The 12,394-nt window shown below is 37.3% G+C and overlaps 4 protein-coding genes across 4 annotated transcripts; 1 reads left to right on the top strand and 3 right to left on the bottom strand.

Annotated features, from left to right (window-relative positions):
• On the top strand, nucleotides 56–2,005 carry LOC18603528 (serine-rich adhesin for platelets). Its single transcript, XM_018120436.1, has one exon. The coding sequence runs from the start codon at nucleotides 296–298 to the stop codon at nucleotides 1,565–1,567; it is 1,272 nt and encodes a 423-aa protein (XP_017975925.1). The 5' UTR covers nucleotides 56–295; the 3' UTR covers nucleotides 1,568–2,005.
• LOC18603526 (late embryogenesis abundant protein Lea5-D) lies at nucleotides 6,078–6,953 on the bottom strand. Its single transcript, XM_007035565.2, has 2 exons — nucleotides 6,645–6,953; nucleotides 6,078–6,539 (listed from the first exon to the last, which is right to left on the bottom strand). The coding sequence occupies exons 1-2, from the start codon at nucleotides 6,716–6,718 to the stop codon at nucleotides 6,299–6,301; spliced, it is 315 nt and encodes a 104-aa protein (XP_007035627.1). The 5' UTR covers nucleotides 6,719–6,953; the 3' UTR covers nucleotides 6,078–6,298.
• On the bottom strand, nucleotides 8,320–9,675 carry LOC18603525 (phylloplanin). The gene is made up of 2 exons (XM_007035564.2): nucleotides 8,878–9,675; nucleotides 8,320–8,795 (listed from the first exon to the last, which is right to left on the bottom strand). The coding sequence occupies exons 1-2, from the start codon at nucleotides 9,065–9,067 to the stop codon at nucleotides 8,509–8,511; spliced, it is 477 nt and encodes a 158-aa protein (XP_007035626.2). The 5' UTR covers nucleotides 9,068–9,675; the 3' UTR covers nucleotides 8,320–8,508.
• On the bottom strand, nucleotides 10,918–12,263 carry LOC18603524 (60S ribosomal protein L22-3). The gene is made up of 3 exons (XM_007035562.2): nucleotides 12,181–12,263; nucleotides 11,815–12,065; nucleotides 10,918–11,344 (listed from the first exon to the last, which is right to left on the bottom strand). Exons 2-3 carry the CDS (start codon nucleotides 12,045–12,047, stop codon nucleotides 11,200–11,202), a joined length of 378 nt encoding a protein of 125 aa, XP_007035624.1. The 5' UTR covers nucleotides 12,048–12,065; nucleotides 12,181–12,263; the 3' UTR covers nucleotides 10,918–11,199.

The raw sequence follows: 12,394 nt of genomic DNA, 5'->3' as shown, positions 1-12,394 counted from the left end.
CCCTTTCCACGTCCCTTCCCCCCTACCCCCCCCCCCCCCCCCTCCTCCTCCCCTCCTTACTTCAATGCCATTTTTTTTCCCACTCAATTACGCTCTCTGACCCCCTGCTCCTCTTCTTTTGTTTGCATCTTCCCTTCCAATCTCTTCCCTTCTCTCTCTCTCTCTCTCATCTCTTCTTGGCAGGAAAAAAGTGACTTGGAAAAGAAAGCCACATCTTTGACATGAAAAGAGAGCAATAACAAGTAAAAGATTTGTAGCTTGGAGAATCTCAAGAGATATTGCCTTGGAAGATAACATGATGGAAGGAATCAAAGGAGGAGGAAGGGTTGGTGTTGGTGAAGAAGATATGGGAGATGGCATGCAGTGCAGCGATCATCCTTATAGAAACAACCCTGGTGGGATCTGTGCATTTTGCCTTCAAGAAAAGCTAGGGAAGTTGGTTTCTTCTTCTTTTCCTTTGCCTATTCGTGGGTCATCATCATCTTCTTCTTCTCCTTCTTTTAGATCTGATACTGGTGCCGTTGGTGCTAGTTGTGGCAATGGTGTTGTTGGTACTTCTTCTACTTCTCTTTCTCTTTCTCTGTCTGTCCGTCCAACATCAACAAAAAGTAGGAATGATAATGGCAATAATAGTCATTATCAAGAATATTATACAAGGCGGGCCAGGATCCCCTTCCTTTTGGCAAAGAAGAAGAAGAAGATCATGGTGGCATCATCAGATCATCATGCAGCTCCTGATATCGTTTTTAAGAGAAGCAAGTCCACTACAACTCCTAGGAGAGGCCGTTTCTTGGATGCTTCTGTTGATGATCGTGAGGACTCTAGTCCCAGGAAGAGAGGTGGCTTCTGGTCATTTCTTAATCTTTCTTCCAAGTCCCATAGTACCAAAAAACTAGAAAAAATTGCTTCTTTAGCAGCACCGGCAGTAGCTGCAACAACAGCAACAACAACAAGACCAGCAGGAGCTGCAGCCACTAGTTCTGTTGTGAAGCCAAAGGAGAAATGCTTGGGATCATCATTGTCCAAGAGAGGAGGCATTGTGGTCGTGGAGGATGATGATAGTCCTAATAGTCAAGCTACTCCCTCTGCGTCATCATTTGAGCGCAAGGTTTCAAGATCCAGATCTGTTGGTTGTGGAAGCAGGAGTTTCTCTGGTGATTTCTTTGAAAGAATCTCAACTGGGTTTGGAGATTGCACTCTTAGAAGAGTGGAGTCACAAAGGGAAGGCAAACCAAAAGTTGCTGCCTCATCATCTGCAATGAAAGAAAGGGTCAAGTGCGGTGGCATTTTTGGTGGTTTCATCATGACCTCTTCTTCGTCATCCTCATCCTCATCTTCTTACTGGGTATCCTCCTCAGCTGAGGATGTCAATGGGAAATCAACGGCCGGGACTCTTGTTCATGGTAGGAGTAAGAGTTGGGGTTGGGCTTTTGCCAGCCCCATGAGAGCTTTCAGCAAGCCTTCTTCTAAAGATGGTAAGAGAGATACCATCATTCGAGAATCAAACAGCAAGAACACAACTCCCAATCTGGCAGCAATTCCTTCCTTGTTAGCTGTTAGAGGCTAAAGAGAAGAACTTGGTGGTAGCTCTTGATTTCGGTTAATACACATTACATTTGGTTACCTGCTTATTTCTGTGTTTATGATCTTTCTTGGACTCCATTCCATTAGTAATGTTACACTCTTTTTCTTTCTTAATTTTTTTTTGTTTCTATATATCTGCAAATAATTCTGTTTTTAGATTAGTTGCCTGGTCCTTACCTTTGTTGGGTAACTGAGATCAGCACTGATGGAATACTAGTATCAGAACTCAGGTGAGTTTGGCAAAGTGAAACTGGTTCAAGGAGGAGAAAATACTGGTCAAACAAATTTATGATTATCTGTTCACTTTGTGATCTGCAGAAGTTTTCTGTTAAAAAAAAATTGTATTCTTTAATCTTTGTAGTGTTTATTTGTAAGTTGTACCTTAATGTAATGGCAAAGAAAATGTGGGTTTTTAATATTCTGTAACAAGTTTCTTCCCTGATCACATGCATACACATGTTTGTTGGTCTTGGACACACTGGAAGTTCTAATACAAACATATTTATTGCTTGGCTATGTGTAAATGGGAGTAGTAGCCCCATGTTAACATTTCCTTGACTGTTTGATTTTTATGGGCCTATGTTAATTAAAAACCATCAAAAGATTTGTTGTTTTTCAGTATCATTTATTATAAGGCTTTTTTTTACCAAACAGACAATATTTTGCCAGCTGCTTCAACCTCTGTGTTTTCTGTACTAACCGTCTAAAACATGGTGACACCTCTTGGGTTTATTAGTTAGCAGCTTGGGGTTGGGCAGTTGTGCTACTATTTATGAGATCTGATGCAAACATAGTCTGCAAAATAAATGATATATTGGTAAACCGCAATAGAGAATTTAGGTTCACTGAAAAAGAGTTACAACTCACAACAAAGGGTAATATTTCTTCAATGTACTCCATCCCTCATTCTCTCTCTCTCTCTGAGGTCCCCTTCTGCCAAACTGAAACACAAATTCATTGACTTTCACATTCAAGGAAACCTTGAGCAATATCAGCAGCTACTAAGGTAATTAGCATTTAGCAGCAGACCTATGATTTTGCAGCGAAAACCCTGTCAATTTAATCCAACCACAATGGGTTTTATACTATAGATAAGATGTAACTGAAACTTTGGGGGCTACGTGAATCCAGCTTGTGTTTGGATCTTGGGGGGGGGGAGAGGGGGGGGTGGGGCGCGGGGCGGGAAATATCTCGGAAAGTCATGATAAGACGCAAGAATTTGATGAAGTTCAGGATTGCAAGGAGACATGAGAAAAGCTGCTGCCCTGGGACACTGTTATTGGAGCAGAACATTAATTTGTGGACCATGGGACATGCACATATGCACCTTTTTAACCCACAAGACTTAGGAACCTCCTTCTTGGTGCCCATCGGCTAGCTTTTGAGGGCATTGGGACGGTGCAAAGCAAACCCAAAGAAGGCTCTTGAGTCTTGATCAATCGTACCCCACTTAAACCTTACTTACTGTGAAAATCAGCTCAACATCGATACCATCCGACAAGTTTTGCACGATATATACATCAGCAAAACATATATTACGACATGAGATCTACAAGTTGCTAAGATTGAAAGGCATGTCGATGGCATGACACGCTTGTAATCATACGTTAAAACTATGGATAAATAAGTGGGAGCTTGGAGTTTTCTTTTTCAAACAGGAATCTGGTGTTTTGCTGCAGTCTGTTTCATTGAGATTTTGATTAAATTTAGTGCATCCTTTGTGGGGGTACACAAGCACGAATTAGTCTTGCCATTATTGTGAAAAACAACTCATCAGACTTCCATGTCAAAGAGCTGTTCATCTTTTTGTTGCACCTTATCTACATATAATCAGCATAATGTAGGATTTAACATGTTTAAATTCTAAGATTTGAGACATGGGACGTTGGCCCCCTTGATTCATATGTTTTATAATCGCTTCTACCACCGTACATTTTGCTCCAGAAACCACACGTCATTGCTGTGTTCCCATCTTTGATGAGATTCATTGGATTTCACACAAGAAAATGAGTGGCTAAGTGATTAATCATTCTCTAGATTGGTCCCTCGTCCATCTTGTAGTCCATGGAAGTCTGTCATGAAACCAAAGTCAAGCAGCCGCTACATTGCAAAGCTGAGAGTTCAAGACCCAAAAAGACCCTGGAAAGTTGAATATCAGAAAATGACTGTAGATGAAAATGGAGATAACCCATTCAAGAAGCCAGCAGGCCATTTCCTTCTTTGGGGGGAGGAAGAGCTATGAATTTGTGATGTGACTGCCTGCTAAAATATACCTCCAACAGCAAAAGAGACTGATCAACAGTGCTAGACATTCAAGTAAAAGATAAATATGAGATAACTGGTTCCATTTTCTTGATGAATAAAATTAATAAAAGATTCTTTTTCATTTCCTTTTCTTTCTTAACACAAACTCATAAAACCCAATCTGTAAATTCAGTTAGAATTACATGTTTAGCAGACAATTCTGATTAAGAAAAATGAAGTTGAAGTTAAATCGAGGAAAAGCTTGTGGTCAAGTGGCAAATGCTTGTGGATGAGGTCTAAAAGGGAAGGAATGGTAGATACTTAAAACATAAAAGAAGAATGGATTAGAGGTTGCAATATCAGAAGGTAGGGCTGTTTAATCTGACAACTAACGTTTCAACAAAGTGAAGAAAGAAGGAACGAAAGAAGGTGTTAGAGACAAGGTGAAGCAGACACCAGGGGGGACTTGGTATGATGGAGTGCACTGTAGACAGATTGCAAAACGACATGACCAAAAGCTGCTTTGTGTGGGTACATACATACACACATTTGTTAAATAATGGTTCCCACACTTTAACCTGTGGAGCCCATTTGGAGACCGGCTTGTACTTTAACTCACCCAACAAACAAAGGTTTTAGATTTTTCTCAATACCCATAAGGCTTGGACTAGACACTTCTTTTGGTTATAGCTTATCGAACAATGTTGAAAAGCTACTTCCATGTTCTGTCTGTATGGGTTTCGATTCATGGTTCATGCTACCAAATCCAAATATATGAACGAGTAAGGACCCCCCCCACCCGGGTGATGTTTCTGGCCCAATTTCCACAACATTGATTGTTTCGTTTGCTAAAGTTTGGGCCCATCCAGGAATTTTCTATTAGTTCTATACTTGTATCTCCATTTCCCAACACCTTTTTTTGGGTTCATTTACCAAGGGAAATAAGTAAAGAAGGAAAAGGCAAAAAGTTGAGAAAAAGAAAAAGAAAAGAAAAGGAACCTTCTTCACAAGCTTTGGATTAGAATCCTTTTTGGCTTTTTTTCTTCTAAAAAAAAAAGGGCAAAAAGAAAATCACAGGAATGGGCTTAATTTGAGGTTTACAGGCCATGGTCCCTATACATTATGGATTTAGGCTTTGATGAAATGAATCAAAAGGGTTTAGGCCTTAGACCAATATCTTTGACTTTGTCATGTTGGCAAAGCTAGAAGCCTTTCATTTTCCTACTATTCGCTAGCTATGGATCAAACTAGACTAAACAATTTTAAACATAATACATTAACACGATATAAAAAGACACAAGATTAAATAAGTTTAAATTTAACTTTAATATGTTTCGTGTTTGACACGTTTAATATAAAATTTTTTTCATATATTAACGTATCAGACACGAGTAACATGTTTAAAATACGTTTAAATATATTTAATTAATCGTATTAATCGTGATATCATGTTTAAACGTATAAGCGTATTTAATTATATTATCGTGTTTAAATGTGTATACATGATATACTTATCAATTTGTTAAAAATTATTAGTCAAAGGCTATTTTAGTCTCACTTAAATAATTTTAAATAATTATTTTAATAAAATTTTTAAATTTTATAAAGATAAAAATGTAATTATGTCATGTTCAAATCTTAATTTTAAATTTTATTTTGTTATATTTGATGTTTTTGTTATTTTGTTTTGTTATCATTATTTTTATAATTATTAATTTTAAATTTAAATAATAAAATTATATTTAATTATATATATTTTTATTTAATCGTGTCATATCATATATTGACATATTTAACAAACGTATCTAAATGTGTTATATCATGTTACATGATTATTAAATATATACATATATGTATTTCAAATTTAAAACATAAATAATATTTATATCGTATTCATATTTAATCTTAACGTGTTTCGTATCTAATCGTATTTAACACGTTTTAAACACGAAAACATGAATTACCAAACCTAGATCAAACATAATGGACAACCAAAAACAACACTCCTTTTTATTTGCTTGCGCCAATGAGGATCGAAAAGAGTCAGATAATGAACCTCTTAAGCTTAGTGATGAAAAACTCGCTGATCCACCTGTTATAGGAGTAAGGAATTGTTGCTTTCAAATGCTAGTCATTTAATAAAATTGTCATCTGGCTTTGGGAGGTTGGGCCCTTGCCTGTAGCCCATAGGACTAACGTGTCACGGTTTTCATCGCTCTTAAACATTGATTATTTGATTTGATCATTACTAGTTAGAAAAGTAACTGGTACTTATCTCCATTAGATTAAAGTTCACCACACTACTCCACTCTTTGTCAACACCATGATGATGATGATAAAGACTCAAAGAAAAAGAGTGATAGAATACTACAAACAGGCTGAAAAAACCAAAGAAAAGAACCCCCAATCTTTGAAGCTCAAGAACAGCAAATGATCTGCTCTGCTTTGTGTCATCACATGCTGCATCTTCCTAGTGTGCTCTCACCTTGTGATTCAACAACATCTCTCGGAGCCCCGCTGCATCAATCTCCGCCAGGCAATTCTCAGGCCTGTAGTACCCAGTGACAGGATCAGGGGCCCAAGCTGTAGAAGCCCCCGACTCTTCTTTCATCACACCCCTCTGTTCAACTTTCCCCACCATTCCAGGCCTGGCCTCTCCCCTACCGAAGGCAGCCGTCACAGCTCCATGCGGTGTAACCGAGTAACCTCTCCTACAAGCAGCCACGTTCAAATCAATGTTACACCAACAACTAAACCATCGTATCCATACCAGAAAATACAAAAAATAAGCCATAAAAATAAAACAACATAATTACCGGGAGATGGAAAGGGAAAGACCATCAGAAACAGACGCAACAAGGAGCTTAAGGGAAGAGAGAGGGCGAGCCATTATTTCTATTTGCTTATATATATATATATTATATACTTTTCAACAGTACAAAGAGTATTTATAATTTTTATATATTAGCTACTGCAGAAGCTGTTCTTCTGAAGAAGAAAACTCCTGCAGTAGCTTAGCACAGGATGAAGGTAGCGGCCCTGCTTTCTGCCACTCTCTGTCTTGATGAAGAAGAAGCCTAGGGTTTATGTGGTGGTATATATATAACTAAAAGAGCTTACGTTCTTGTTTGGGCTGGGCCTTGTTTTCCTTTCTTTTTAACACTCTTAGCCTTGGGGATCTCGTAGAGTCTTCCTCTTAGGAGCTGACACGCGGTTTTGTGAAAGTGCTGGTCCTTGTTTGCACCAACCAACCTGATGTAAGGTGATAAGGATGTAACCAAAGCTGATTTTGTTGTTAGAAAGATACAAAGTTTATGGTCTTAGCTGGATCTTATCTTGATACTCTTCCATCAAAATTTTAATTTATAATTAAATATGACAGTTTATATCCCTAATACAATGAAGATAATATATAAAATTTATACATAAATAATGTATCAAATATAAATTTTAAATTTATATAAAATAAAACAAAAAAATTAAATAGTTTTGATCTTCTCATTTGCAATAAAAACAAATTTAATTCATATAATATGTGAAAAAGGAATTTATTTGAAAAAAAAAAAAGAAAAATTGAATATTTTGGTTGAAGGATTAAATAAAAATTATAAATGGAGTGCTAATCAATTTAAGCATTAAGAGGTTGTGGATAGACATAGACGTGGAATGCTGTGATTGGAAGATTCCACCGGCAAAGAGACAAAAAGGGAATTTTAGACGGCAGGGATTAAGCAATTCCTAAAGCACGTTGCGTGGCAAGAATGTAAATATAAAAAGTATTGTTCACAAGCATAATCCTTATAGTATATGATAATGTTTCAATATGTGGACGGTCCATAAAGGCTACAAGTGTTCTTCTCTCACTAGATATTCATGCAATTATAGCTACAACAAACACTTTTTATTTATCTTTCCATCATATTTTAAAAAAGACAAACTCAATCATTATTTGATGGATTGACAAAATCGAGATTTTACGTACAAAATATTTTTTTTTAAAAAAAAATCTTATATTAAAGAGTCTTTCTTTGACATTTTCTCATCTTTGATTTTGAAGTTATAATTTTTCTTTCATTTTTTTTAATAAAAATTTCACCATCCTTTAAAAAGAAAAAAAAAACTCTCCATTACTTGTTTTGAAAGGTTTAAAACTAGTTTAGATTTTTATTATTTTTTGTAATTTAAAAAAGTTTAATGAATCAATTAATATAAATGAAATCGAGGTTTTAGTTACAAAAGACTTATTTGGTCTTGGTCTTGGATTTGTAATTCTCTTTTAATTTTTTAATAAAATTAAACTAGTTTAGATTTTTTTAAGAGTTTTTGTAATTTAAAAAATTTTAATGAACCAATTAATGTAAAAAAAAATTATTGATTGTGTTATTCTCTTAATTGATAATTTGCATATACACATGAACATCCAATATGAACTCATGCATTTCACACAATAACTTATAATAAATAATTTTATATATATACACTAACTTTTAAACTAAATATCAACTTTATTCCATGGGAAAGCTAGTAGGGGTTACAATACTTTCATAAAGCACACAATTTTTGTTTAAATCTTAAGAGAAAGAAATATCAAATTGTGGTGGTCATTAACATTAGAAATGGCCAACCTTATTTATGGATATATTCGGTGAAATGTTTATGTTTAAATGGATATCCAGATGGTTAAGTTGATGGTAAGAGCCGAAATCCTGCAGGGACAATGTTGATGATGTTGAGGAGCCCGACGAGGGTGCTTCCTAGAGACTGTAAGGACGAAATCAATCCCCCGACGGATGGCAGCGCGGCGTTGCAATTGGAGAGAGGGGTTTTGACTGCTAGGTTGCAGTTGTTCAGCAGTGAAGGGAGAAGAAATTGCAGCGGGTCCAACAGGATTGAGAATACGCCGGATCCATTGGTTGTTGCACTGGAAACCACGTTCCCAGCTCCACACTGCAGCTGCACCAGGGCATCTGGGAAAGAAAGTGAGAGTAAGTTAAGTGGTATTCACTTTTGATAATCAAAGTGATGGATAGACCTGAGTAGGAAACTTACTAGGGAAAACTGGGGTTGCAGTGCCATTCACGCCCATGTTGCCATCCATAGTGCAAAATACAGTATCTTGGATTCGAATCAAGCCAAGGAGGCCGCTGATAAGCCCACCTAGCTGGGCTTCGGCCATTGGGGCTGCCAATGCCATTGCAGCGACCAAGAGGCAAACATACATCAGGGTTTTCAAGGCCATGGCTTGGTTAATTCAGAGGCTGTTTAAGCTTACCGCTTGCAGCTACTGATGTTCCAAACGTATCTATTTATAGGAAACGAGAGGCCAAGTTGGTGTAAAATTTTCTCCCCAAGTTGCACTCCCATCTCCATCTATCTCTCTCTCTACTAGTGGTTTAAATGAGTCCATGATCTGCATATACTAAAGTCAAGAAACCAAGACAACAGTTCTCGTTGTTCTCGATCTTGCCTCACGGAATCTCAGTTTGTCATATGCAGCTCAACTCCACCATGCACGCCACCCCGTGTGGGCTTCACCTACAGGTCAAAAGCTTGCCCTAGGCTTCTTTAGCTTGCTTTTCTGTCTCTAATGCAAAAGCTTTCTTGGGGGTCTTGTCACGAGGAATGGGGTGGGGGCCCTCTACTCTATACATGAGCTCAAGTTGCTCTGCCTATGGATGAACTTTGGCCTTTCAAGAAACTGAATCCCAATTGTCTGGAAAAAGTTTAAGATTGGTCCATAGCTCTAATTAATTAAGGAAGTAAACCAGCCTTTTCTTTCTCCAGTTTTTGAATGCTTTTGCATTCTTACCACGAGACCTTCCTTAGGGGTGCGGGCAGAATATTGGGATGGTGACAAGCTTCGACCATAAGCTGCTTAATTTGGTATAACCTTGTTTCAACCCATTTTAGACAAAAAACATGCCAAACCCGTTGCCTTCAGAACTGGTCCATTGACGCCACTTACATCGAATTTCATTATAGGAAATCCCAGTACATTTCCATAGTAATCAAGAGTCAATGATCATGGGCCATTGACAATTGAAGATGGGAGTTAAAGAGTCCGAAAATGGAAAGGAAAAAATGAAAAAAATCTGGATAAATTTTGGTTTCCACACGAATGGCTGTAAATCCTTTAGCCCATCATCACTTCTCCAGCTTCATGGACGAGAAGACAGTTGAATTGGATATAATTCAAGCGAGCTCCATGTCTTTCTAGGAAGTGTCTCTGAAGCATGGAAGTTTGGACCTTTCAGATAGTCTGTTAGCTATGATTTCTGTAACAAATACTTTGTATAAAATTCCCAGCAGCAAGAAACAAGCAGCTCTTCCTTGCCTTGGACTATTGCCTCTCCAACCCCAAAACTTAAATTTATATAATATGTCATCTCCATGCTAAAACTTTGGGTGTGCAACTTGAAAACAAAATTTCATGGCCCAAAATGACAACAGTCAATTCCTAATATCTTAATCATCAAAATGTCTAATTCTATCAATTGAGATTAATTTAGATGTATCTTGAAATAAGAGTTGATTTAAGCTTTGAAGTCTCTTTTTGTATCTAAAATTATATTTTCTTATTTCCATGCTCTTGTAGCTTTATTTGCAAATTTCTCCCACTTTCACCTCAACTCTCAACTCCAAAATATTAAAATATCTAGCACAAAATGAACATTCAATGCCTTGTAATTCTATGATATTTTTGCTAAATTTACCCAGATACTCTCTCCTCCTAGCCTTGCTCTGCAACCTTTCCATGTTATATATGCAAACTTGCTGATGTAACCCCAATGATCTCCAAACTATCCTCTGCATGCAACTGGAAAATCTAAAATGACAGCCTGATGAGGGAGGAGTTGGGAATGTCTAACCGAGAGCAAGACCAAGTGAAAGGCTTGTACACCAGATTTCATACAGAACCTGTAAGATGGTTATAGATTTGGAAACACATCCTTCTTCCATTGGTTACAGTAGAGAAGGAGGAGGATAAAAGGGGCTCATAAAGTCTGGCAACCTAGCTTCTACAGTGGGTTATAGAAAATCCAGGCATATAGATGGCAGCTACCATGAAAACCCACCCAAGTTCACAACTACAATTCAATTGGAATCCACAATTTCACTGGCGAATCAAAGAACCCAAACCATGAACAGAGTAATAAGGTAAACAAAAAAAAGAAAAAACCCCTTAGCTCATCCACAACAACAAACCAGAAAAAGCAGAGGGTAAAGTAGTTGAATAATCTCTTAAAAACAAAACTTGGTACTGTCAACAATCTCCAAAGAAAAAAACTACATAAGCAATCCTAAACACAAGAGGGAAAGGGTGTAATGAGTTCTTCTTCAAACAAAAGACACAAAACAGAAAGAAAATACTTAATCTTCTTCCTCTGCTTCATTCTCAGCAATGTTGAAGTATCTCAATTCATAAACATTCCGATCCTTGTTGGAAGCAATCACTCGGAGCCAATCCCTCACATTGTGTTTCTTCAAGTACTTCTTTGTCAAGTACTTCAGATACCTAAAGCCAATTATCGATTTAAAATTTAAATTAAAACCCATAATTCAGAGCTTCTAACAACCCTAAAAGAACAAAAGAAAACATGAAAGAATTTTTCCGGGATGTCGGTCCCCGACGTCCGAAAATCCATATAATTATGGAAATGGATAGCGAGGAGAACAATAAATTTAGGCTTCACAGTCACAAAAACTCATAACTATTAGTAAATTTATCAGTTTTTAAGTTTATGCGAAGCCACTGAATAACTAAATAAATAAATAACATAAAAAGTGAGTGTTTATTAAAGAACTCAGTCCCTTAGATGTTCTTAAATGAATTGCGATCATTTCCGCAATTTCATTACAGGTCTGTTTATCTCATCACTGTTCTTAACAACACTCGAGAGATACTAAAAATAATTTAAAAAATTAGATCTTTTTATTCAAAAACGAAGAAGGGGAATTTTTTATTTAAATTTATTCGAATAATACCTTTTGGAGAAGGCGGAGTCGGAGGTGACGGTGATTTTGGACTTCTCGCGGGTGATGGTGACGGAGTCTCCGAGGTTACCAGCTTTGCCGCCAACTTTGATGCGTTCCTGAAGGAATTTTTCCAGTGAGGCAATGTCCATGATCTTATCCTCCACCGGCTTCCCGCAGTCAATCGTGAAGGTTGCTCCCTTCTTCTTTCCCTTGGCTCCGCCAGCCGCTGCTCCTCTGCTCATTTTTACCTCTTTTGGTTGCTAATCTCGGCGATGATTAACAAAAAAAAAAAAAACAAAGATATGATTCAATACGAAGCGTGAAATATATGAATGAGGACAGAGAGTTTGAGATTGGGAGACAGAGCTGGGTTACCTTGATTGATTTTAGGGTTTTCGAGCGCCGCAGAAATGGTGAGAGGCCTAGACAAGCTGAAAGCTTTAGGGTTAGGGTTTATAAGGAAAATGATTTTACTATGGAATGATTGGGCCTCTATTGGGCTTGTATTTCTGCAACCTAGAGCAAAATTTCCTCACTGAGCCCCATGATTGGGCCTTAATTGGGCTTCTAAATATATAGTCTAGCCCAA

This window comes from Theobroma cacao, chromosome 4, assembly GCF_000208745.1.
Source record: "Theobroma cacao cultivar B97-61/B2 chromosome 4, Criollo_cocoa_genome_V2, whole genome shotgun sequence".
Classification (NCBI taxonomy): Eukaryota; Viridiplantae; Streptophyta; class Magnoliopsida; order Malvales; family Malvaceae; genus Theobroma; species Theobroma cacao.
This window is presented reverse-complemented; position numbering and strand designations above follow the sequence as displayed.